Source organism: Gallus gallus, chromosome 18 (genome assembly GCF_016699485.2).
Source record: "Gallus gallus isolate bGalGal1 chromosome 18, bGalGal1.mat.broiler.GRCg7b, whole genome shotgun sequence".
Taxonomy (NCBI): Eukaryota; Metazoa; Chordata; class Aves; order Galliformes; family Phasianidae; genus Gallus; species Gallus gallus.
The window spans coordinates 7,792,881-7,816,781 of record NC_052549.1 but is presented as its reverse complement, the minus strand read 5'-3'; the positions used below and the strand labels follow the sequence as shown (position 1 = coordinate 7,816,781).

The 23,901-nt window shown below is 37.7% G+C and overlaps 1 protein-coding gene across 7 annotated transcripts in view; it reads right to left on the bottom strand.

Moving 5' to 3' along the window:
* HELZ (helicase with zinc finger) overlaps nt 1–23,901 on the bottom strand; it is a 73,920-nt gene that overhangs the window by 36,029 nt on the left and 13,990 nt on the right. For 3 of the 7 annotated variants that reach the window (XM_046902157.1, XM_003642346.6, XM_004946221.5), the window contains 12 exons: nt 22,770–22,997; nt 21,004–21,040; nt 17,840–17,964; nt 15,128–15,184; nt 14,354–14,402; nt 13,852–13,927; nt 11,679–11,877; nt 10,483–10,590; nt 9,859–10,156; nt 8,217–8,484; nt 5,130–5,463; nt 1,786–1,916 (listed from right to left, as the gene is read on the bottom strand). In XM_046902157.1, coding sequence (XP_046758113.1) covers nt 1,786–1,916; nt 5,130–5,463; nt 8,217–8,484; nt 9,859–10,156; nt 10,483–10,590; nt 11,679–11,877; nt 13,852–13,927; nt 14,354–14,402; nt 15,128–15,184; nt 17,840–17,964; nt 21,004–21,040; nt 22,770–22,979 — 1,892 coding nt within the window. In that variant the 5' untranslated portion in view covers nt 22,980–22,997. Of the gene's footprint in view, nt 1–1,785; nt 1,917–5,129; nt 5,464–8,216; nt 8,485–9,858; nt 10,157–10,482; nt 10,591–11,678; nt 11,878–13,851; nt 13,928–14,353; nt 14,403–15,127; nt 15,185–17,839; nt 17,965–21,003; nt 21,041–22,769; nt 22,998–23,420; nt 23,608–23,901 lie in introns of those variants that run through there. The other 4 variants (XM_004946222.5, XM_025141653.3, XM_025141652.3 and 1 more) reach the window with 3 other exon arrangements.

Genomic DNA, 23,901 nt, shown 5'->3' with positions numbered 1-23,901 from the left:
TAACCAGTTAGATACCAGCATTAACAGAAAGATTCTTTCAGAAAATTCCAATGAGCATAAGAGGTTACAGATTTGTAGGCACAGTTTATAATATTCCCAGTGACAGATTTAAAAGTAGACACACAGTAAAAAACACCTGTCACTGCTGCACATATGGCCATACTGCAGTAACGTGATCTGCTTTGATGCAAGCACTATGATTCTTGCAAATAAGGAAAGCTTCTGGTACCAGAAGGGACTAAAATCAAGAGAAGCTATTGAAGTCCTAACTTTTAAGATAGCTATGAACAAAAAGCTTGCAGAGGAATCTAAGAAATACTGGAAAGTAATAGAGACATAAAACAGAAGTACAAGAAAAGCATAGGAAAGATGGTTCTGAGTTAAAGCAAACCAAGCCAGAGGGAGAAAAACATGCTCATTACACTGACTTAAACTGAATGGTAATCATTATGAACATTATTTACATATATAAGAAATACAAAAGAACTATACAAATAAATTATACAACTAGAACCACTATGTAAGTTTTTGATAACCTAAATCTCCTGACATGAAACAGAAAAATGTTCTAGCTTGCTTGCCTTCCTTCCTTTTCATTGAAATCACTGCTTACTTCCAAACCATTCCTAAATACTACTTCTTTACAAGATTTACCCAGAACTTAATTAAGTCAGTGAACAGATTGTCACTGTCCTTCATTAGCTTTGCGGCATAACTGTGCAAAACCTGCTCCCTTCTTTCAGCCTTTACTGACAAAGCTTTGATACAACCAGCAATCTTCCCCACCCAAAACACCACACCAGCCCCTTTTATCATCTCTGCTCTTCCTACACTTCAAAAACAAACTCAGTTTCTTCCAGTAACTTTTGCCTTACGTTTTCTAGCTGCCTCCATTTTCTGGCCAGATCATTGTCCTTCTCATCCTTGAGCTATCTTCTGTTTTGTACTGCAGCACAATCACACTCTTAATTCGCACCTTCAGGACATCACACGACTCCCTGAGTGCTGCACAGACTATCAGTTCCACATACCTCTCATTTCCCTGGTGTCTAAGTACAGAAACTTCATGCTTTCTTTTTTTTCATCCTTCCCCATGCACCAAGAGCACTGACCATACTCCCTGAGCCACAAAGCCTCATTTCTTCCCCAAGTTTCCTCTTCAAGATGAACTACTTTAATTGTATTACTGCACCCCTGGAAGTTTTCTCAAAAGAGTTTAAATAATGTGGAGGTTTTTATGTCCTAAAAGGAACTGTACAATGTATACACAGGGAATCTCAGGACTGACTGCAAGTGCAATGCCTTATTACCACACCCTTTTGTTTTGCCATTCCCTTCAGTGGTACGTCCAAACTTGGGTCACTGAATCAAACTCAAAAAGTACTAAAGGATTGCTCATGTTAGCGAGTCTGCATGTTTAAGATCCTGCGCAGCAAAATCGTTGCAACAGCTATTTACATTTCCACAAAGTACATATTTTGAATGAATAACAGCAGAACGGGAAATAAGAACGGGAGATTTGCTTGCTGCAGCAACAACACAACTGCTGTGCCTATTAAAGTCACCATTCAACCACAGGGAAAACTAATCAACAGATTCCAGTCCTCAGAGGATCAGTTTTCTTGTTTTATTCAGAACAGTTTCACTCCCTTATCTGAACCATCCTCACCATTAATGAAGAGCAAGACATATTTCCTGTTCTAGGGCAGATTTCAGCCATCTGTTATGGGAAATTCAATACTGCATTACCGTACAATCGTTGACATTAAAGTTGTATTCTTGTACCTGTTGGGACTCCAGGGTATGGTGGGAGTCATGCTGACATCTGGAAACAAAATACTGTTGTCCTTAATCCTGTCCAAGGCATAATGCATTTCACAGAGGGGTAAGCGATTCAGCTGAAACTGAAGTTCAACCTGCAATACAAAATGAATGAATTAATAGACAAAGCAAAATTGATTTATTTAGAAAACACAGTAGATCTTGCTGCATACGGTAACTATTATCTTCCTGCAATCCACTGATTCTCAGAAGGAAACAGGATTGGTTTTGGTTTTCTGTAAACAAGATAAAATACAGCATCTTCTGTAAGATTATTTTGTTGTTTAAGATTAGATTCCACTGCACTTTCAGGAAAAAAAAAAAGTAAAATATTCTTCAAATTATTTTTGGTACACAAAAAAGTACTCCTTGAAAGCAGCACTGACCTGCAGCATTGTTTTAAATATTTAAGCCTCCATACTTTACTGTAAGAGCAACTTGAAAACAGAAACGGACCCAGAAACTGTTGCAGATGAACAGATAGTTCACACAAATCAGATGTGTGACAAGCAGAGATAAAACCCAAACAGTGCTTAATTGCAGCCAAACATTCTGCAATAATACAATTTGTCACTTCTGTTGAATTGTTAAACTCTCCAAAACATAATTTCTAAAATTTAGTTGTTTATCAATACATTCTGTTTGCCTTCTCAATTACTTGTGTTTTAATGCTCTTAGCATTTCCTTTTTTTCCCATTATATTTAAAAACACTGTTCATATCATGATGTAGCATGTAAAAAAAAATAAATACTAGCTTTGCTGTAAATAAACAACATCTGCTTGCAACAGTGCAGCCATTAACTTTCTGTCTCACAGATACAAGGCACTAAACATTCACCTTGCATATTGCATCTTACAGCAAGATATACAAAGAAAAGGGCAGCAATGGAGCTAAGGAACAAGCATGGAGCTCACTGAAACTAATTTAACTGGTCATAAAGCCTGTTTCTTAAAAATGCTCAAACCACTTTCTCCCCACCGTTCCATTGCATAGCTGATGCCTACCCACTGCTGCAGGAAACACCCAGGTGTTTAAAGCAGCATGCTTTAGCATATGCCAAGAATGAGAGCAACAGCTCAACTGCCAGAGGGTGACCCCGAGCTCCTCCAGGCATCTCCTACCCACACCCACAACATCCCACATGTTAGGAAAAGATTTCCAAGCAAGTGGCACCGCTCCCAACCTCAGCTTGCTCTATAGAGGAAAAGTGTCTTTGCTTCTACAGACCCAAGGCTAACAGAAGCCCACCTAGTATTAAAAAGCTACGATTTAAACACAAACTGTAAATCTGAGCAAGACTTTAACAACCCTTTCTGGGAGTCCAAGGAAGGTGGCTGGCATTCAAGGCCTCTTATTATCTACCAGCATTCTCAATTTTCACAGCTTGTGATTTGTTTTGTTTTCAATCCAGTTTGGATTGAGTCATGTAGTTATGTTTGCTGTTGCAGTGTACTGAATGAGGCCATCTGTGAAGGAGAAGCATGTAACCTGCTTCAATAAACATTCCAGAACAAGAAAACAGTGGGAAAGGAAGTCAATCCATTGCCAGTTCACAGAAAAGACAGTGCAACTACTCCAAAAATAAAACAGTCTCATGTTAGTTTGGTCATCAAGAAGAGCAGCAGCCAAGGGGCTTTAAAGCACCAGCTTGTTCCAGCCCAACTCAGAATTCTCTTTGTGCTTTAGTTTAGCCAGGACAAGGAAATTATCAGCAAATTTCCAAGATGAATTATTAGGTAATAAAAGGAAGAAAGGCAGGCATTTTATCCAAAATATACAGAAATTACAGCAACTTTGTTAGTGCTTAGGAATCACATAGGGATTACTAAATCCACTGGAGATAATTGCAAGACTTCCAGCATCTTTAATGGAAGCACTGTATCCCCAAACTGTACTACCCTCAGTTCTGAGGGTAACCTGACGATCTCTTTCCACATTTTTCAGTCAACATTTCATCAGAAAAACTTTCCTCCCAGTCACAATTCATTAAAATATAGGTAACTGCTTAAAGATTTCACCACCAGTTCACTGATGTATATGTGAAGCGCTGTATGATTTCACAAATAAACTCAGATCCTAGTTTTTAATGGAGATTTGCTGCCTCAGGCCTAGTTCTATGACACTCGAAGGAAAATAAGTCAGTTACTCAAAACTCCAGCTCATTTGGAATTCCAGAGCAGTTCCTGATAGAATCAATTAGTAGATTTAATTATTGTTTTAAGAAAACAAACACAAAACCAAGAGCCCAGAAGAGCGTAAGCCTTCCCAGACCAATCAGTCACATTAAATTAAGACATTAAGATTCCTACATATGTTTCCACAACAGAAAGTAAATTGAGATAATTCCTCGGTGAAAATGCATTCAATTCAAGTAATTTCAGTGACCTTAATTTGAGGTCATTTCTGACTAGTAAACAAGGTCAACTGCAAATTCTACAGCAGGCACACATAGGGAACAGGTAGGAAGAGTGCAAGTAGTTAACTACAGCTTTGTCTTCCCTTACTGCATGAGCAGGAATTGCAAGCTTGTTTGCAAGCCGCATAACAACACAATTTAAAAGCACACTCTATCCCCCCACTTCGTGTTAACTGCAAAGTAAACAAAAACCTGATCTTACTGCCAACACCACCATCTCCAGCAGCGGTGTTGTAACTTTTCATGCTGTGATGGAATGCCTCCCAGACAGGTATTTCAGGGTTAATGGAGGCAAGTACCATTGTGAAATACAGGATATGAATCAGAAAAGTATTTGTTCATTTTCCTCACGCCTGTATCTATTCAACCCTCATCACCTTCATCAAGGCAGGAAGTTGTCCACTAGAGGACGATATTCCTTTTGATCAGATACAGGTGCAGAAGGCAGCACAAAGCCCATTCATAGCCTCAGCAGACTTCCCTAAAAATTCATCTCACCTCAAGGCCAGGAACAAATGTAGTAGAATCCACAGCAGCACAAGAAGGAGACAACACAAAATCAACAGCCTCAGATGCAAATTACCAAAGAGAGTTCCAGCTGACTATGTAAAGAGCACCAGTGGTTTATTATTTTGGAGGAAAAATAAATCATAACACTCCTTCCCTTGACTTCTTTAATGAAAAGGTTCCCATGGACTCTGGTGACAATATATGTTTTTTAAGTAAGTATACACATTTCACCCATGTGAAATTCTCATTTTTGCTCTAGTTTCTCTGTATCACAAGGAGATTAAAAAAAAATTCCCTACTACATCTTCCAGCAATTATTTTGGGTGGAGCTGAAATAGATATAATGCAAACATGCCAGAACAGTCTCCTCTCAGGCTTACCTGCATCTCACAATCTGCCCGAAGATTAAGCTCTTCACAGCATTCCCTGGATACCCTCAAGAAGATGTAATCCTTTGTTTTCTCTTCAATAGCTGCTTCATAAACCTTCTCTTTGGTTCCTTGGGTCTGTGCTGACTTCTCTTTAGTGAGAGGCAATAAATAAACAGCGTTGACTTTGGTCATCACCAGCCGTCCAGCCAAAGTGTCTTCTGAAAGCGTTTCAGTGAGCTTAAAGCGTCCAAAAAGTTGTCCATTTTGGGCATACTTTGCACCTCCAGAAACCCCAGTGAGCATGAAGCTTGCTACAATCTGCAATTGCACTTTTATGTTGAACCTAAGCAAGAAAGCATCCAGTAAGTGCAGGAAAACACTGATTCAGAAATCCCATGCATCCAGACCCAAGGTTCACTGCCCAACACTCTGAGTATGAAACTATATTTCAACAAGTATAGCGAAAGTGGTCCTTCAGAAGTATGTAGCTGTAGAATATTTACATGCTTTCCTTTTGATGTCAGCCTATAAAGCATACAACTAAGAGAAACAATATCGATGAAGCTTTAAGAAATAAAATCATAAAAACCACCTTCACTAGACTAAATCTAATGCAAAAGTCTCTGTGACCAAGGTAAGTTCAGGGAGAACTAGAGCTGCTGTGCATGTTCCAAATCAGTAAAAAAAGATGTAAATACTTTGTAACCTTACATTATGTTCACCAATAGGAGGTATTATTCAGGGAGAGAGATACAAAAGAACAGAATAAGATTCTTGTTTATTCTATCCACCTCTCCCAAGCTGCACACAGATGGAAATAACCCAGATCTTGAAGAAGGTACATGATATCATACCTATAAATTGGATGGATTGATTAAAATGCTTCCTAAAAATCAGAATGTGGGAATAAAAAAAGAATAGGTACAGATTATCTTTAACACAATAAACAAGAGCTCTACATTGTTACTAAGGTACAACCATGTGCTACTGTGAATTTCTTTTGCAAGAACTTTTTAAAACTTGCCTAAAATGGAATCCAAGCTGCTAAATGTGCACTGCTGATTCTCAAATTTTCATTTGTAAAAAGCTACAGGAAAAGATTATTACTGCCAATCTGACACAAGGCACAGCTTACTGTTTTTGTACATGAATAAACTGACTCTGTGCTAAAGGAAATCTCACATTTAATCAATTCTCTGTGAGTAAGCTGACATCTTCTGGCAAGATGTTAAATTACAAAATCAGGATTAGAACTAAAAATCCAAAGGTTTCTTCTTCCACCCATTCCTCGCCTTGTTTTGCAGTGACTTTTATACAAAAATCAACAAACTACATTTTTAATGGGAGGAGTTTATGCAAGACTCCTCATTGCAAAATCAAATCAGAGAAATACCAGATAAATCAAGAATCCATGCACAGCCAATGCAGCCAAATTCTGCAACGGCAACTGAAGCCATTCTGAACAAAGCCCCATGTAAGGTTTTCTTAAAGGTAAGTTCAACACACTTCATTTTAACTTCACATCTACAGAGCTCAGACAGGATGTACAGTCTGACATGTACTTATGTACCGATAAAATAGAAGATACAGTAATGATGAAAACAAATCTATTTTCCCATCAGTCAAAATTTTGAGTTTGCACAGCCTTGAGGCTAAACCTGTTCTATAATTCTGGAAGCAGAAAATGCAGTGCATGGGAGGAGCTACACTGCCTCACACACTCACTGATGTTCATACAGGAAAACATACAGTTATAGCCAACCTAACCACTATAGGCTGTTTCTCTTTTGAACGAACAAAAAAAAAGATGACTCTTAAAACCATCAGCAGATGGTATCTACAGCAAAGTGTTCAAAAACCAAGCTAGCATTTAGATCAGAACATTGTTTTGCTTTTTGCATTTGAAAATGAGTCAGTAATACAGCCCTTACTCTAACCTTTATTGCTTTATTTTGTAATGCAGTCATGTTGCATATGCTTATAAACGCCCCTTGAAATATTAGAATAAACACAATTTAAAAGTAAACTTTTTAAAGACCATTCAGAATGGACTCCCTTATAACTAAACTCAGGACTTTATCAAGTCACTGAAACCTTCATCCAGTACTTTTCAGTAGTTCCACTCAGATGGCCTCAAACTCTGCAACTGTTTTCCTAGAAAGTGCAAAGCCACAATCAACATCCCGCTCCAGTCTGAGCTGCAGACAGTCATATTATTCCAATCCTGTCAGAAAAGACCATGTTGACAACCCTACTGGTTTACAAGATGCATCCACAAATGCATTAGAGAGTAGTTGCTCATCAACATGTTGACTCTTGACACAACTTCAGAGGTATTACAACCTCCTTGCATTTGTATTTCCAGGCCCACTTCTAGGCTTGCAACCCTAGCAGCTCACTAGAGAATAACAAGTGTGTGATCTTAGCCACAGAGGATCAGAAAAGCGTGCTACTTTCAGCCTCGTTGCAATTAAGTGGGTCAGCTACCAGATCAAAAGAATGCTTCTGTCATCAACACTATCAAAGCAGAAGATTTCAAGAACATTATTAAAACTTACTAATCTACAAGACAGAAAAAGAAGAGCAAAAACTCGAAAGGAAAGCACTACACAGAACGCGTTTCTTATTCTTTCATTTCTACAGGTGTGCTGCTCTTTGCCTTCCTGTGAGGCACAAGAGCGTAATTCTCGATGTGAAAATTCACTTAGCAAAAACTATCTAGCTCTGCAGCATATTTCACAACAACTTATTTTCTTTCTGTATAGAGAGCCCAAAACATACATATATATATATATGTTTCATACATACATTAGAAAACCATCGTACAACAGAACTTCAGTGCCTCCAACAGTAAGCATAAACTGATACGTACAACCTGCTTTAAATGAGCATCACTAAATAAGCACTAGTCTCTTTCATCAAATCACTATTTTCAAATTCATATTCAACTTTATCTCCAAGCAAAAAGATGACTTAATATTCTAAATAATCATGTAGGTTTAATCAGAAAATTTAATCAGAAAAGTTGCCATCTTCAACATTTTAACAGAACAGTAACACATACATAGCATATGCTTTTGTAAATGTATTACTTACTTGCTAACTTCTTTATACTGTGCTATTTCCTCAATATAAAGGAGGTCATGCAACCGTGACTGATAGTTGGTCTTGGTCAATGATTTGTCCAGGACAGATTGTGTAAATAACTGGTCAGCAGATAGAGGGATTTGGTATCTGGTAAGAAGGCTCTTCTCCAATTCAGTAGTTTCATTAGGTTCAAATTCTACAATAGTCTTAGAAGTAGAATCCCAACGCTTAGCTGTAGTTAGTAGCTGTTGCCGTGCATGCATCAGGTATTCAAGATCTGAGTACATAACAGACAAAGGAACTAAGTTACAGAAAAACAAACACTACTAAAAATAATCCCATTAGAGAGAACAAACGAAGTGCAGGAGTCTCCTCTATCTACAGCAGTTTCAGTAAATTCATTGCCAGACTTACCATCCCTAACCTTCAGGTGTACACAAAACAAGCAGGCTCTCAAATTACCTTAACAAAGGCCCAGGATTTTGGTTTTATGAGTACATATTGAACACCTAGCACTCTTTTCATTCAAAATAAGTATTAGCAACAAACTGCTTTAAGACTTTGGAACCCCTCTGTACACAGAGAAGCAACATGAGAAAAGAAAACATCACTGACTAATGCTGAAGACTTCTATCTCAACTTCATCCACCTCCTTCATGTGGACTTGAATCAGCTGTTCCCTGTGCTGCTCTGGTTAGTTTGAGCCAGCAAGGACCCAGAACACACTAGTTTGACAGTGACTTTGCAAACAAAATATGACTTAAGATTTTTTGGGTCTTAAACAGTTTTAAAACAAAAAGGGCGCCATCTCTCCCAAAACTTCATGTCTTACAAAAGTCTGTCAGCTGTGATTACCCAACACAGTGACATGAGGATCAGATTTTCAGTTCCTGAAAAGACCACTGCCTTGCTTCTAAGCATAGTATCTTGTCCTCAATACAATATTCTGTGCTTCAAGAGGCACTACAATTAGTACAGACTTCCTGCTCTTTGGTCATCCGGAAATACTGGTTCGTGGTCTTTGCATTTGCTATTCACAGTTTCTTCTTGGTAATGCTGAAGATGTGAATCTCTTATTTGTAAATAAATGCTGGGAATATAAAACCATTACTTGTAATTTTTTAAACCTGAATAAACACATACACACACACACACAAAAAATCACATTTTCTTTTGGAAATCACATTTCCAAAATCTGTTGCACAGAAGTTTGTTGAGTTATAAACCTGAAGTTTGTTTCTCGCCTTTGGCAAGTGCAGTCAGACATTGCAAGAAAAAAGACAGTCTTCTTTGATTAATGAATTATGAAGAATTTCTGTGATCTTTCTCACCTTTTTCTACATGTTTAGCACTTTCATCAATACAAGACACATACTACAGCAGAAATTCCCAGCTTTTTGACAAGATTTAGGAACCATTTCCTGATACAGTGTAATAATCATAAGGACATTGCCTCTGCTGGGCCTAAGCCAATCTAAACATTCTGAAGCTTTTATCCACTATTTATATTCATACATGTGATTAAGATAATACACAGTAAAAATTATTCATTAGCTGTTAATACAGCTGCTGCTCCGCCCAGAAATGTGAAAAAAGAAACAGAGGGCATTAAAAGCTTTCATTATTCAAAAATAAATTTTTTATACATTACCTTCAGTTGAAGCAGCATCAATCATTACTCGTTGCATGAGGACTGGTTCCAATCCAAAATCAAACACAACAGTTTGGCGAAAAGTTCCAAAGATTTCTGTGTTAAAAGCTATACTGACTTTGTATATATAGTGATCTATTCCATTCTGGACCATCTTTCCTCCTATCCACTCCTGACAGTTTTCTGGAACTTCTTGTGATACCTGGGTAGTGCTGTCTCCAGCAGATATTGCAATGATACTGAAATGTGGACGATGGGCATCATAAAGCAATGCCACTCGATACAGCATTCTTGCAGGCTATCAGAAAAAAATGCAAGGGTTGAAATTAACTACATTGGAAAACAAAAAATATTTCAATATCTTCAGTATCTTTATTTGCAGTCAGGCAATGACAGCTTACAAGAATTCTCAACTTGACAAAGCAGGTACAAGTCCCACAGGCACAAGTCACAGTACAAAACAGGGCACCTGATACACAGCCACCAGGGCTGCTGGAGAAGACATGGTGCTAGTGAATTGCTTTGTTTTAAAAAGAAGTACTACACAATTCTGATCACAAAAGGCTATGGAATGCATACTCATTTTTATTACTCACTCACTGACAAAAAAATAAGCAGTCTTACCTTACAAGTGAGAGCAAACGTCCAAGTTTGATGAGACTTCTTGGTGGTGACAGTTACTGATAGCTCAGGATTATGTTCTACTCTCACTCCTTCTATACTTTCACTAAGCTAGATTAAAAGAAAAAGAGCATAATATTAAAATTATACAGACAAAGTCAAAATAAAAGCATTCAGGAAAAACACAGTAATTTGGAACTGAAAATGAAAAGAATGGTCTCTCAGATTGTGCAGGAATGATGCAAGTCCTGTGTGGGAATTGAGTATAACATGTTCTACTTCAGAGATAAGTAAGCCAGATCTACCAGATCATATAGAGTAGGCAGAGAGTATAACCATTTATGACAATTAAACACAGGACTTGATCTTCAATAACCAACTTAATTGTAGGTGTTTTAAGAAGAACATGATTATATTTGGAATGAAGGATCCAACACAATGAGGCCCCAAGACTGCATTTCCAGAAGACCCCAGATCTCAGTGACATGAATGAGAACTCTAGAGATACCAGGAATCTAGAATGAAGCCTTCTACTCATTAATCCATTTTGCAGAAAGTCCACTCTTCCCAGACTTAAATCAACAATAGATGGACCGAAAACTCCTTAGGGTCAGTGGTAAGTAGAGCTGGTCGAATGCCACAGAAATGTTCTTTGGAATTCCCAACAGTTGCTAGGTTTCACCATATCCACACCCCTCACTCTTCAGCATTCAAACTTTTGAACATTGGGGATTGGCTTTTCTTCATAAAAGTGTCTGCAGCTGCAGGCAAAGAAAAGGAGCCATGCAAAAACAAGAGTATTCTCCACTAAGTCATGAAAGCTTCACCATTTATTGTTCTCCACTTTAAAAGGACTTGCCATCCACACACGGAAGAGAAACAATACCATGAGACTTGTCTGACTCATCCTGCACTAGGAATGGTATATATGCAAAATGAGTACACTGTGATCAACCCACAAACTGTCATTCACAAACTCTACCATAAATTCCTGAAAAGGATGATTACATTGTGAGAAATCAGTTCAAGTCTCCAGTATCTTTGCAAGAAGATACAGTGCAGGATGGAAAGGGGAGCAAATTGGTTGGACAATTTCTTGGTAATGAGTAGTTCGACCAGCTCTGATAGTAAGGGCCAAAAACAGGCTCATCCGTTAGTTTAAAACATGAGTACATAGGGAAGCAGCATATTTTCCTTACCACTTTCTCAGGAGATAACGAATTCATCCATTTCTCAATCAAGGTTTCCATATAACTGCCCGAACATTGTTTGTTTTCCTTCTGCTGTTTTAATCTGATCAAGCGGGAAGCATATCGTTTTTGCCATTCTGTTAGCTCTTCCTGGGAATGTGCTGAAGTACACTGTGCACCGTACCTGCAGATCCCTTGCTCTAAAAATCTACATAAAATACGAAAAACGATTATGCCTTGAACTTTTCCTTCTCCAGTTAAAAAGTGAAATTTATCAAAATCTTACTTTTCAAGCCAGAAGGACATTCTTTAAAGCTTTCTCTGAACTAAAGGCAGTTTTAGTTGATGGGAATTAGTTTGGAAATGTATAAACACACACAGCATTTTGTAAGATAGGCAGCAGCCTCTCTTACTAAAAAGTCCAAAAAAGATGCGTCAAATTTCTCTGAAACACACACGGACTTCTTACAAGATTTCCAGCCCCGAAGAATCATCAAATGTTTGTAAAGCAATTAACACAATGAGATCACAGTGCATCCCCAGAATTGGTCGGCACTGTATTAACCTGAATAAAATGCTGTCCCAAGGGAAGATAAAGCATAACTGCCTCCAATAGTTACGTCATCAGCTGTTATTTGCTCAATCAGCAGTTTTTTCTGGAACAACAGTGACATCACGTGGACTTATCCACTAAATGCACCTACACAGAAATCTCAAGGAAAAGATTTATTCCCCTCGGTGAAGAGTGTATCAGTATAAAAGGGTCTATTTTTAGAGAGGTTAAGGATTTGTTAAAAATTCATAGCATGAGCTGATGCATCTAAATTAATGATTTTCAGCACCCCACATCATTGACAAACACAGAAGTCATCAGTGATTGAAAAACATTTCTACAGTAAACATATTATGTAATACAAAACATAGCATGAATTAGCATGTGAAAATTGAACTAGCTGACAAAAATAAATACGTGACTATGACAGAAAAACCTTGCAGCAAAAGTACCTGGATATACAGGCCACGCTTTCATCACTGACTATAATATAAGAAATTTTTCTTGAAGGAAAGGTTAAGTATTTAAAGGGTTAAGCTTTATGGCACATGGAAAAAATAAATCACAACTTTATACATTCACATTCAATACCTGCAGCCATCTCCTTATAAAGAAACTAAAATCTTTAATCCATGGTCAGAATGTTACTGTTCATATGGATTTGCTGAATAAAGCACATCCTTCTCACTGTAAAGGTTAACATAAGTAACCAGTAAAGCCAATTACAGCTTTAGTGGGAGAAGGTTTCAGAGCAATGGCTGGAAATATGGAACAGATGCTACTAAACAGAAAGTTATCATGAAGGTTTAATTTTTTTTTTAAGGTTTCCTTTTTAAATATTGATTACATATTAGATGTGTTAAAAGTAAACAGTTCCCAGGATTTAGCAGCTCTAGAAAAATCACACTAAAAGTACTCCAATTTCAGCAGAATTGAGTGGTGTCATCTAAAAAGCAAGTCAGATTGCTACCCTGCATTAAATTTTACTCATGTGCATAAATTACAGATATAGCAGAAAGAAGTGCATAATTTTTTTTTTCCCCCTACTACAGTATTACATAAGTAGTTATGATTATAACAGGACAAACTATAGGCAATAAGTGGACTGAAATAGGGAGAAGAAACTTCAATACAACTAAAAGCTGTTGGACTTTCAGCAAGACAATTCACCTCCATGTATACGATTTTACAGGGAAATTCTGCAAACATTTTTTAAGCAAAGATTACTTTTCAGCAAAGCCCACCTATCTGAAGGCATGCACCCATATGCTGCCAAAGAACACTTCACAGTGCTTCCATTTGCTATCAATGCTGTCTATGGGAGTGAATTTCCAATCATCTGAAATCATACAAATTCAAAAAGGGAAGGAAAGGAGACAGATGTTGTCCTGCCTCTAGAAAAATGCTGCTCAAACTACTCTCGAGACAAGAGAACTAGTGATTTTACTTTACAGAAAAACTGAGGTGCTGCTGCATAAACTGACTTCTCTAAAAAACTGTGAATGAATCAACTCCTGTTCGACTAAGTGCTTTCACATTTCTGAACATTTAATCATTCACTTATCAGCTTAGTAAAAGAGGAAGTGCTTTGATTCTTTTGAGAACGTTGGTATAAAGCAAAGGCGTTACCTTTTACATAGTGTATATTCTTCACTGCTTGTGACTCCCCTGGGTGGAGGGCGGAACTGCCAGCCATCCCGGGACCCTGCAGGGTAGGAAAGTAACCCAAGTTCTGACTAATTGCCAATTACTTTTAAGTCTGATAGTACCCAGAGAACCATGCCTTTAAACATCAACCCAAATGATATTTGTACACGCGCAAAATCATCCACCTCAAAAATAATCTTCAATTCCTAACTAATTTATTTAGAACAAAGGTTTAAAGGGTATGAAGGCAAATTTCAATAATTTGCAGAAGTAAGCAAGCTCTGCTACAACACTTTGACAAATAAGTGGAAAATTCTGTCAACAAATTCAACCAACAAGATAATTCAACCTAAACCCCAAGGGATCATCAAAATAAACAGTCAAGACTGGTTTCTGGTGACTGCTATCCAGTGTTGAACATTCATCAGAATCTTCAAGGACTTCTCACTACAAAATTAAGTAGCTTTATAAATTAACTACATACCTTCTTCTAAATCTTCTACATGATATCCTGATGGAACTTTATCAGCTGCCTACAATTATTAAAAATACAGTTACAAAGGATCACAAAACAATTTCAGCAATGAGAACTGTTCTGGCTTCCTTACTTTTAAAAAAATGTGTTTTAGATCAATTGATACAAAAACATTCAGATGTCTGAAATCAGTTATGGTCACAAACATGATTTTGTAACAACTAAATTACAACCACTGATACAATTAATCCTGTCAGGAATGCTGAGTCCACTCAACTTCAGAAGAGAATTTTGGAGGGTTCACGGTGAGGAGGGTACTTTCACATGGACTGCAATCAAAATTGAAAAGGCCAAAAGTCCAACCTCAGTATTGAGATGTCTCTCAGCTTTAAATCTATTTTACAAGTAGAACCCAAATCAATGACTTGAAGCATAAGAAGCCAAAAATAAAAAAAAATAAAAGTGACAGAGAGGGTTTTGCCCTTTAACCTAAGTCCTACATGTAACTTCAGAATCATTTCCAACAGAGAAAAATAAAATAAACAAATAACATAATTAAAATGCAACAAATTCTTTCTACTTCAACCTATGAGCATCACTATTTTCTCATACATCATGAGAAACTGGGAGAAAAGGCTGCTGAAAAGGTGGTAAAGACCAACAGCCCAGTGGAAACTACAGTATCTAAACCAGTAGGTGTACAGTGAGCCCTGACATGCTGGGATATTCTTCAGTTCTATCGGCTGCTTCTCATTATTTTCTCAATAGCATGCTCATTATTACCTCTGTTTCAGCAAGAAGTGTTTTCAGTCGTGTCAGATCTTTAGTTACCATCCCGTTCTGGGGAGAGAAGTGGAGGAAGAAAATATTAACATGTGAAACACAAGCTTTCAAACACATTAAATAACAGCAAGCAAGTTCATTCCCCTTATCACCAAAAAGAAGGGCAATGAGGAAGGATGAATTTGACTTACAATGCACAGTGCTAAATGACATTTGTGTACAAGAGCAGCACATGTAGAACAAGCTGGAAAAAAACCTCTTACAATGTTTGGTACCCACCCAAGACAGATAATATTAATAGAAACATTACTTACTGAATGCTATCATCCAGACCTATACCCCACACAAGAGGTGGCCATGAAGGCATGATGCCCCAGTGGACAAGGGCTCTATGCTCAACACCTCTACTCCATTACTAGCTTGGCTACTGGCCTGCTGGGTCACCTTCTGCAAGTCACAACTCCATGCCTCAGCTTCCTACTTGCAAAATGTTGATTGTAACACTGCCTGCCTTTACATAGCACTTGGTAAGCTGCTGGCAAAAAGCACTACACATCAGCCATATGCTATGGTTACTGAACACTTCAGCTCCAAAGGAATCAATATAATAAACTGTCACTGCCATTGAAGCAACGAATTCATTTCTTCTTAAGGATGTATTTTACAGCCTACTGATTTCTGCTTCTAACTCTCTCTGCTCTGATGCAGACTATATCATTTTTGGATTTTTCACAAAAGATAAGCAATGTAATGAAAAATACCTGCACGTTCAAGCATATCTGAATTAAAATCTTTCAAAAGTGAACTTAGCTAAAATAGATAGCTGCGTGCAACAGCTTTACACTCATGTAAGACAAAACCCCAAAGACCACCTTTGTTTTAATTTCAATATATTTTTGCAGAAATTTAAGTATTGCTGCATTCACCAGACTTCCACATTTTTACTTTGTACCCCACTGAAAAATTATATACTCAACAATTCACAAGCTTTGTTTTTTTTTCCAAAGTCGTTTTTCACTTTCTCAGAAGAAAGGTTGCAAATTGAACCTGCTGAGCTTACACGTATTAAAGCATCAATAAAGTTACCAAGAGTCATTCTCTTTAAGTCACAGGGAAGGAAAGTGGATGGATTCCAGCTCTTCAACGAATTCCTTCCAAAACTTTGGTTCATTTCTCTTCTCATCCACTGGCAGAAGTCAGTAAATGAATTTGATTTTAATATTCCCACCAAAAGCAACATTGACTAATGACCTTAAATCTGTAAAAACCTCTTAAATTCTGCTTTGTAACAAAACTCTGGAATCATATATGAAGATACCTTTTTGTACAATAGTTGTACCAAGCAAGGCCACTGTACATTCCCTATGATAAGGAGTTTGGGGTTATTTTACTCATTTTTCTAAAATCAAGTTTCCTTCAATCTTGCCAGGAATTTTTCAATGAAACATTTTTTTTCCCCACTAGAAAACACCAGCTAGACAAAGAAAAGTCTTTTATTTATGTACGAAAAGTCAACAGTGGGGGATGGAGAGAAGGAAAAAAATAATAATAATAAATCAGGATATATACATCAAAGACAGACAACCAGAGCATTCCCCCAGAAAAACCTACTGCTTAAGTCAAGCAACGAGATACAAGACCTGGATTTCAGCTCACTGCAGGTTATTTTCTAGGTGAATGTCTAACTAGGGAAAAGCACAATCACTCAGTGTGCACATTCATGTCTTTGGCTCAATTAACATATTTTCCAAAAGAAATGAAAAAAATCCATATTCATAGATATCATTAGGAAAGTGACTCTGCATAACTAATAAAGTATCAACACACAACTCATAATAATACAGAAAAAATTACACTTAAGCATTACAGTTAAATAATACTGAACATGATTAATCATTTAGAATGTGTAACTACAAGGCAATGCTCATGCAGCAATACACTCCAAGAGAACTCATTTTTCTCTCCTTTTACTTCCCAACACCCGATTTCAAGGTAACAGCCTCTCCTAGAACAGTTTCTGATGTTACTTAACACACGTCACAGTCTGACAAGAGTTCCTCTTCTCTGCACTACAGCCACATCTCTGGATTTAGCACCACCAGCAGTTCAAGGTGATAAATTGCATATTATTTAATCAAGATTAGAAAAATTACAAGGGTATCATTCTTTGGAGACTTACACACGTCCCTAGTTTTCCCCACATGTGCAGTCACATTTAAACCTTAACACTTTTTGACAAGGGTAAAACAGAAGTCTTGATAAAGTATTTCCCTGAAAAACTCTTCATGCTGTCTTACACTGTAGGCCAGTTACTTAATAGTCCATCAATATTTTTTTTCTGCTTCAAAGGTTAAACTTACTGAAGCACACAAAATGGTGTCAGATGCAACCCAAAAACATAAGCTGAAGTTTGAAATTCACATTATTCCATTAAATTACACAAATACACTTTTTTTTCCCTTGTATTTCTTTTTCCTTTCTCTCTTCAGAGCCAACAATAAGAAAAACTTGTCTAAATCTATCAGACTCCAAAGCACTGATACAGCATGATCAGTGTCCTGACTGAACAGATACTTATCTTTGGCTTTTGGTACCACTCATTTTGCTGCAACCTGCCAGTCAAATATACATTTGTTTTTCAAATACAGCCCCCAAAAAATGGAAATACAAAACTGCTTTTTAAATTACACGGATTGCAGGAAACACACTTACCAGTGATTCACCCATCAGTGATTTGGAAAGAACATTAGACACAATTTGCAGCTTCCCTTTAAGATGCATGCAGCAGAGCACTGCACGGAAAGATCCATCTCCCTTGGCCAGCCCCTCTCCCAGCACTGCAACACAAACCAGCAACTATTAGCTTCATCATAGCACACACTTAAATAAACCCTACAGTTTTCCCTCACCTTTAACATGAAAATAATGTCCGAAACATGGGTTAAAACCATGGCTTCTTTGAAAGACAAGGCTTGGTATTACTTGCTCATGCCTAATATTAACTTGAAACTTGCCTCCTGCCATCTAAGAAATGCTGTACATGAGTCTCAAAAAAGGTTGTAATGTTTACATTCTAAAATAGACAAAAAATTAAATATGGGAAGGATAAATCCTAATATGTGACATAGACACAAAGGACCTCCTCTTCACAGAAAGGGAAAAAAAAAATCCCAGCAACCAACAACTTCTCAGTAACACAAACATGCTCAGGAAGATCCATTCATGCTCACAAAAAGCATGCCCTGTAGTTTCCAAATATAGCTAACCTCGTCGTGGTCAATTCCTGTTACATTAAAAGGGCTTTTATACACTTATGCTGTAAAGCTCAGGATATAGGAACGATTGTTTCAGTCGAGAAGTTTACAAGCCCCACGTAACAGAAAACTTGCCTCATGTTTTCTAGCACTGGATCTGCTAGTGAGACAAACAGACACTTTCACCGACGCTTCCAATAGTGAAAGGACTTATTTCATGACACAGCCTTGCTTCAGACCAGCAGGCATAACGTGAAATCACATAGATTACCTGACCAGAAAAAGCAATGCCCTCCCAGGCAACTAAAAGGCCAGTGAAACTGAGCACGTGCATTGAAAAGAAGGCTGGACAGTTGTTCAAAAAAAAAAAAAAAAAAATCACAGAACTACAAATCTGTATTACTGTTACTGCAGGCAACATCAGCATCTGTGTTTATACTGCTATTCACGCAGACCATGGGTGCCAACAGCTTGTGTCAGTGCTAACAGGAATTTTACACTCACCACAGCTTCAGGATTACATTTTGGAATAATAAATCAAAGCTCCTCACTCAGACGTTCACGTCATTAACAGAAATTACATCAAATGTGACAGAAATAAGAGTCCCACAAAAACATGCACACAAAACCAATTGGACAGCCCTTCAAAATGAAATGGTAACTAAATACTGTTTGTACAGCCCCTCCAGGATTACTCCAGATTCACCACTCTGATGATACTGACCACATTTCCAAAAATAGAGCCTACTTCCCAAACCAGAAGCAGCAGCACCAGAAATAGCTTCAGCATGTCTGACAGTTTGCTATTTTAGCCTCAAAGACTGGATGTCCAATTATGAAATTTCGTATCATTAACCACACACAGTACTCCCAAGCTCGAACATGCAGTTGCACATAAAACATGTTACAATACATGAACCAATTCCTTTTGTTAAAGATTTGTGTAGCAGCTTAATAGACTTTACTATCATTCCTTGAAATAGTGCAAGCACTACGCTATACAGAACATGCATTTCTTGATTTACCCCCAAAACAACTTCTCATTCAAGGTCAAAGTAAAACAGTCACAGGTATGCAACACACTGGGTTTGTGGAAAGACTAAATAGAAATCTGTCTTTACAAAAAATTGTGAGCATCAAGGAAAACAGTTAGGCCATACTAAGGTGCTTTCTTCCAAAGGATATTTCAAACTAAACTGGAGCAAAAACCTTTAAGGATTACAATGAAAATACTCAGATGTTAGGCTACAATCAATAACTGCACAACAAAGGGAACCCCAATCCAACTGCTGGTTGCTATATGCATAAAAATAAGGTGTATATAATACACAGGAACACACACACACCACTTTTACATTGACAAATAAATATGGCATGAAGTTGATAAATGTCTTCAGTTTTAGATCTGGAAAAAGCACGTGCAGAACATGCTGGCATGAATTAAGACATTAACACTACACTGGACTGATTCTTTGTTACTAAGATACAAGCTGGTTTCTCTAGATTTTTCAAATTTTCAGGTGTACCAAATGATTGGTACTCCTCTTCCACCCACTTCTATGCACGACCAGTGAGAGAAAGGAATAATGCAGTTAATACTACAGTTCAGCAGAGATGCTGCCTTCTGACACACATGCCAAGTGAAGAAAAATGTCAACAGACAAATGTCACCCAACTAACATTACAACAATCCCATCAGATGGCATCAATGAGGACACTATCCATTAAAAAGTATACTCCTTCCTACCTCCTTTAACCATCACCTTTCTTTCCACACATCTCTCACTTATTTGCCATCACGAAAGACAACTTGGCATGTATCAACAGTTAGACCAAGAAAAGTCTACAAGTTGAGTACCAGTGAAGACAAATGCACTTTAAAAAAGAAAACACCACTGCACAGAAACGTCACAACAGTATAATGACAAAGTCCATGCAACAGAACTGTGGTCCCAGGAAATCTCTTTTAAAATTCAAGAATAGCTAAGAAACCAAAAACTAGAAGATGGGATCTGCCCTGCTTGTCCTTCCCAATCTAACCAATAAACTGTTAACCAAATGTTTGCCCAACTCAGCAGAGTTCTCAGTAAGTACTGAGTTACTTTCCTTATAAATCAGTTACAAAACATTAGCAAGATTGGTTAATTCCTTTAAAATGTCTCAGTTAAATAAGGCATAGAAACACAAAAGGCTCAACATCAGCCACATGTTCATCTCTATTTCTTGAAGCTTTCACCATAAGCACACCATCCTGCTGTATTTCTCTGAATCAACACCTACTATGCAAACCCAAATATCAACCAACAACTCTAGGAAGGAATATGGAACGACCAGTTGTCTTTATCATCACAAAAATCCTAACATTATCAATCTATCCTATATCCGTATACTAAAATATCTATTAGCCAAAGAGTTACCCCTATGCCAAAGAAAGCTGTGTTTCAGTTCTGGCACTTGAATGTGAGTTATAGAATAGTGAGATCTCCTTAGAAAAACAAGTAGAGAAAGTATTATAAAACAGATAAATTTAACTAGCAAAACATCCCCTGTTAGCAAACCAACAAATTCAGACAACTGACTGCAATTTATAACACTAAATAGTAAAAAAAGAAATAACCATACCATGCCTACAGTCTTCATCTGCTTGCCCATACTTTTTCTGAAAGGTAAAACACGAAAAGTTTAAAAATAGCATTATTCCACTTGGCATAAACAACTACATGCTTGAATTACATCTTTCTTAAAAACTTTTACAAACTCATTGGCTCTTTTTTTCCTGGGTAGAACATGTAAAGAACATCCGTCACTTGACAAATCCAAACTAATGAGCCCTCACAATGCTGGTTTTGTCCTCAAATTCTCAGCAAATAATATTTTAAAAAGAGGTATGTGAATGTGCAAAGGTACGTGTTTATGTATGTATTTGTAGATGGCTCACAACATCCAGGAAAAAAATTAACTTTCTTCCTACACTCTGGATTAAAAAAAAACAACTGCTGCTAATACTGTGCTGCTGGAATTTGTAAGGGCTGTAGTTTATTTACTCCATCTTTTCAATGGTGATTTTAAACACTGCATCTTTTACTAAAACACAAAGGAAAACAAGACATTGTTCTACTTAAAAATCTGTATAAATCTTTAATGCTTAAGTACTTAAATACTTAAAGTATCTATATAATTCTTTAATGGAGAGGTTTTGATTGCAAGAGTTTTCCAAAATCCCTAAAGGCTTACTGCAACAAATGTCACTATGTTGAACATCCAGACAGGTGCCTCAAAGCATTTCCAGAGGCATTCAGGTCAGAAATGTGTGAAATACTACTAAGCATCTATCTGCCTATTGACCTATGGAAATTATTTTGAGAAGTCAATCTGCGGGAACACAACTGCCACTAAAAAAAACAAACAGAAAAACCAACCCAGCTATATGATAGGTCACATCTAAACTCAGGAAGCTTCCCAATTCTTGTTTTGCACATGGAATAGCTATCTATTTAAAGAATGGGCGTGATTTATCTTAAAGGCGTCCAGCAAGGTCTTACAAGTTGGCCAAACATTTTCCATGTGAGATGATGATGTTCATAACTGATACGTGAAGATTTGAGGACAAGAAGGCCCCTGTAAATCTGTAATAACATTTCCAAAACAGAAGGGTAAAGAAAAATTAATCATTCCAATGACCTTTCCCTTAAGGAATTGTAGCATTCTAATGCATTCATGGCAGGTCATACTTTTGGTAATGGCATCACCTACAGTTCAGAGACATGCACCTTGCCTTGCATTTACAAAAACCCTTACAAAGCTCCCAGTTTTCACATTTCCATTCAAAATCTGCCAGAGCCTGAGAGTTACGTCTTTCAGCAGACATGCTCTAGCCTAGCAATAGAAAACTAGCAGTGATCAAATATTAAAAAAAACTACTGTTAGGTTATGAAAAAGCAGCTAAATTAAGTATGAACTGGTTGCCTGAATTCTGGCATTTCTTAACTTTGTTTTTTGAGCATTTACATCTGTAACTTTAATTTAATGCTCTTTAAAGAGAAGGTAATTTGGTACGTCATTCAGCATAGTTTTATGAAAATAATACTTGAAAACCAGTTATTTTTTCTTCTTAGAATATATTTTGGATTTTTTAAAAAATGGTAATTCTCTATTATTTTAAGAAACTGATTCAGACCCAAACTATTTAGAGGTCCCAATCTTGAAAAATAAACAGATCAGGGAGAACTATGAGACAGAAGCCTCAAACATGTTTTAACAATGAGGATTCTGTGGCAAACCAATATGCCAACTATAGGAAAACACAGAATTTTACTTAAATCTTGATGATACAAGATACTTGACTGTTCTTTCCAGTTCATTAGATACTATGAAAGAGTCACACTCACAAGTTGTAAAAAGGAAGCAATTCTATACAGCAGAGTCTCGATTTTGATGCGGTCGATTTCTGCCTGGCATGCCTCCGGGAGGTGAGCTGGGGGGTACTGGCTGAGGGAAAGGAGTGCCTCTGTGCAATGCTTCACTGCCACTTCATAATCCTGCTGCTTAAGGGATTCACATGCTTGTTCACATGACTTCTCTGGTCTTCTGTCTGCCATGACTCAGGGACAGAAATCCTAGAGTGGGGGCAGAGGGGATGATAAAACGTTGGTTAGCTACATGATGGCAGGGACAACTTGCCAACCAACTGCCGTTCCCACCTCCAGGTGCTGTAGCACATCCCCTTCGGTCCATGCCACTTGTGTTCCCTATCCCAACCTAACTAACCTCTTCCCCACTTTCTCTCCATGCTCCTACTCACAGCCCTCCTGGCTCTCACTTTCAATTCTAATTCAAGAAGGTACTTAAGCCCATGACTGATTTTAAAAAATATGTAGTGGTTTCAAACTTCAGTGCCAGCACGGGTTTAAGCACTTTGCTGCATAGAGGCTTCTGTGTCCTCAAGTCTACTTTGGAAGCAATGCAACTCATCCACCAGCCACTTCTCCAAGCCTGCAGTGCTTTCCCCAAGACACCTTCAGTTTCAAAGCACTCCTCACCTACTCCTAGGGCATGTGGGCCAGCCTCTGGGGTGGATGAAGCACGTGGGATGGACACAGATGGATGAGAAGAAGCTGGAGGTCAGCAGGAACCCACTCAACAGCTCCTGCTGTGCTTCAGTTGCATTTGTGCCTGAGAAAGCCTAGGTGCCCCCACCACACCAACACCACGGGGCACCCTGCCAACAGAACTCCTTAAACAGTTCTAAAGTAAACATTCTGTGGGGGGAAACTGAAGCAGCGGTGATAGACATCTATAGAGAAGACAGACATCATCATCTGCCAATGAACTGAGACAAATGCTTATCCACAATGGAAAAGCAAAACCTTTCCATAATTCCCACCATGGTGTGCCTTCATTGATCACACTTAAAGATATATCTCTAGAGACATTTTACTTCAAAGCTGACTTGACAAAAACACGTTCTGATAACCAAAAGAGGAAAACTTAAGAGTTCTCATATTGTCTGCTAGCAAGCAG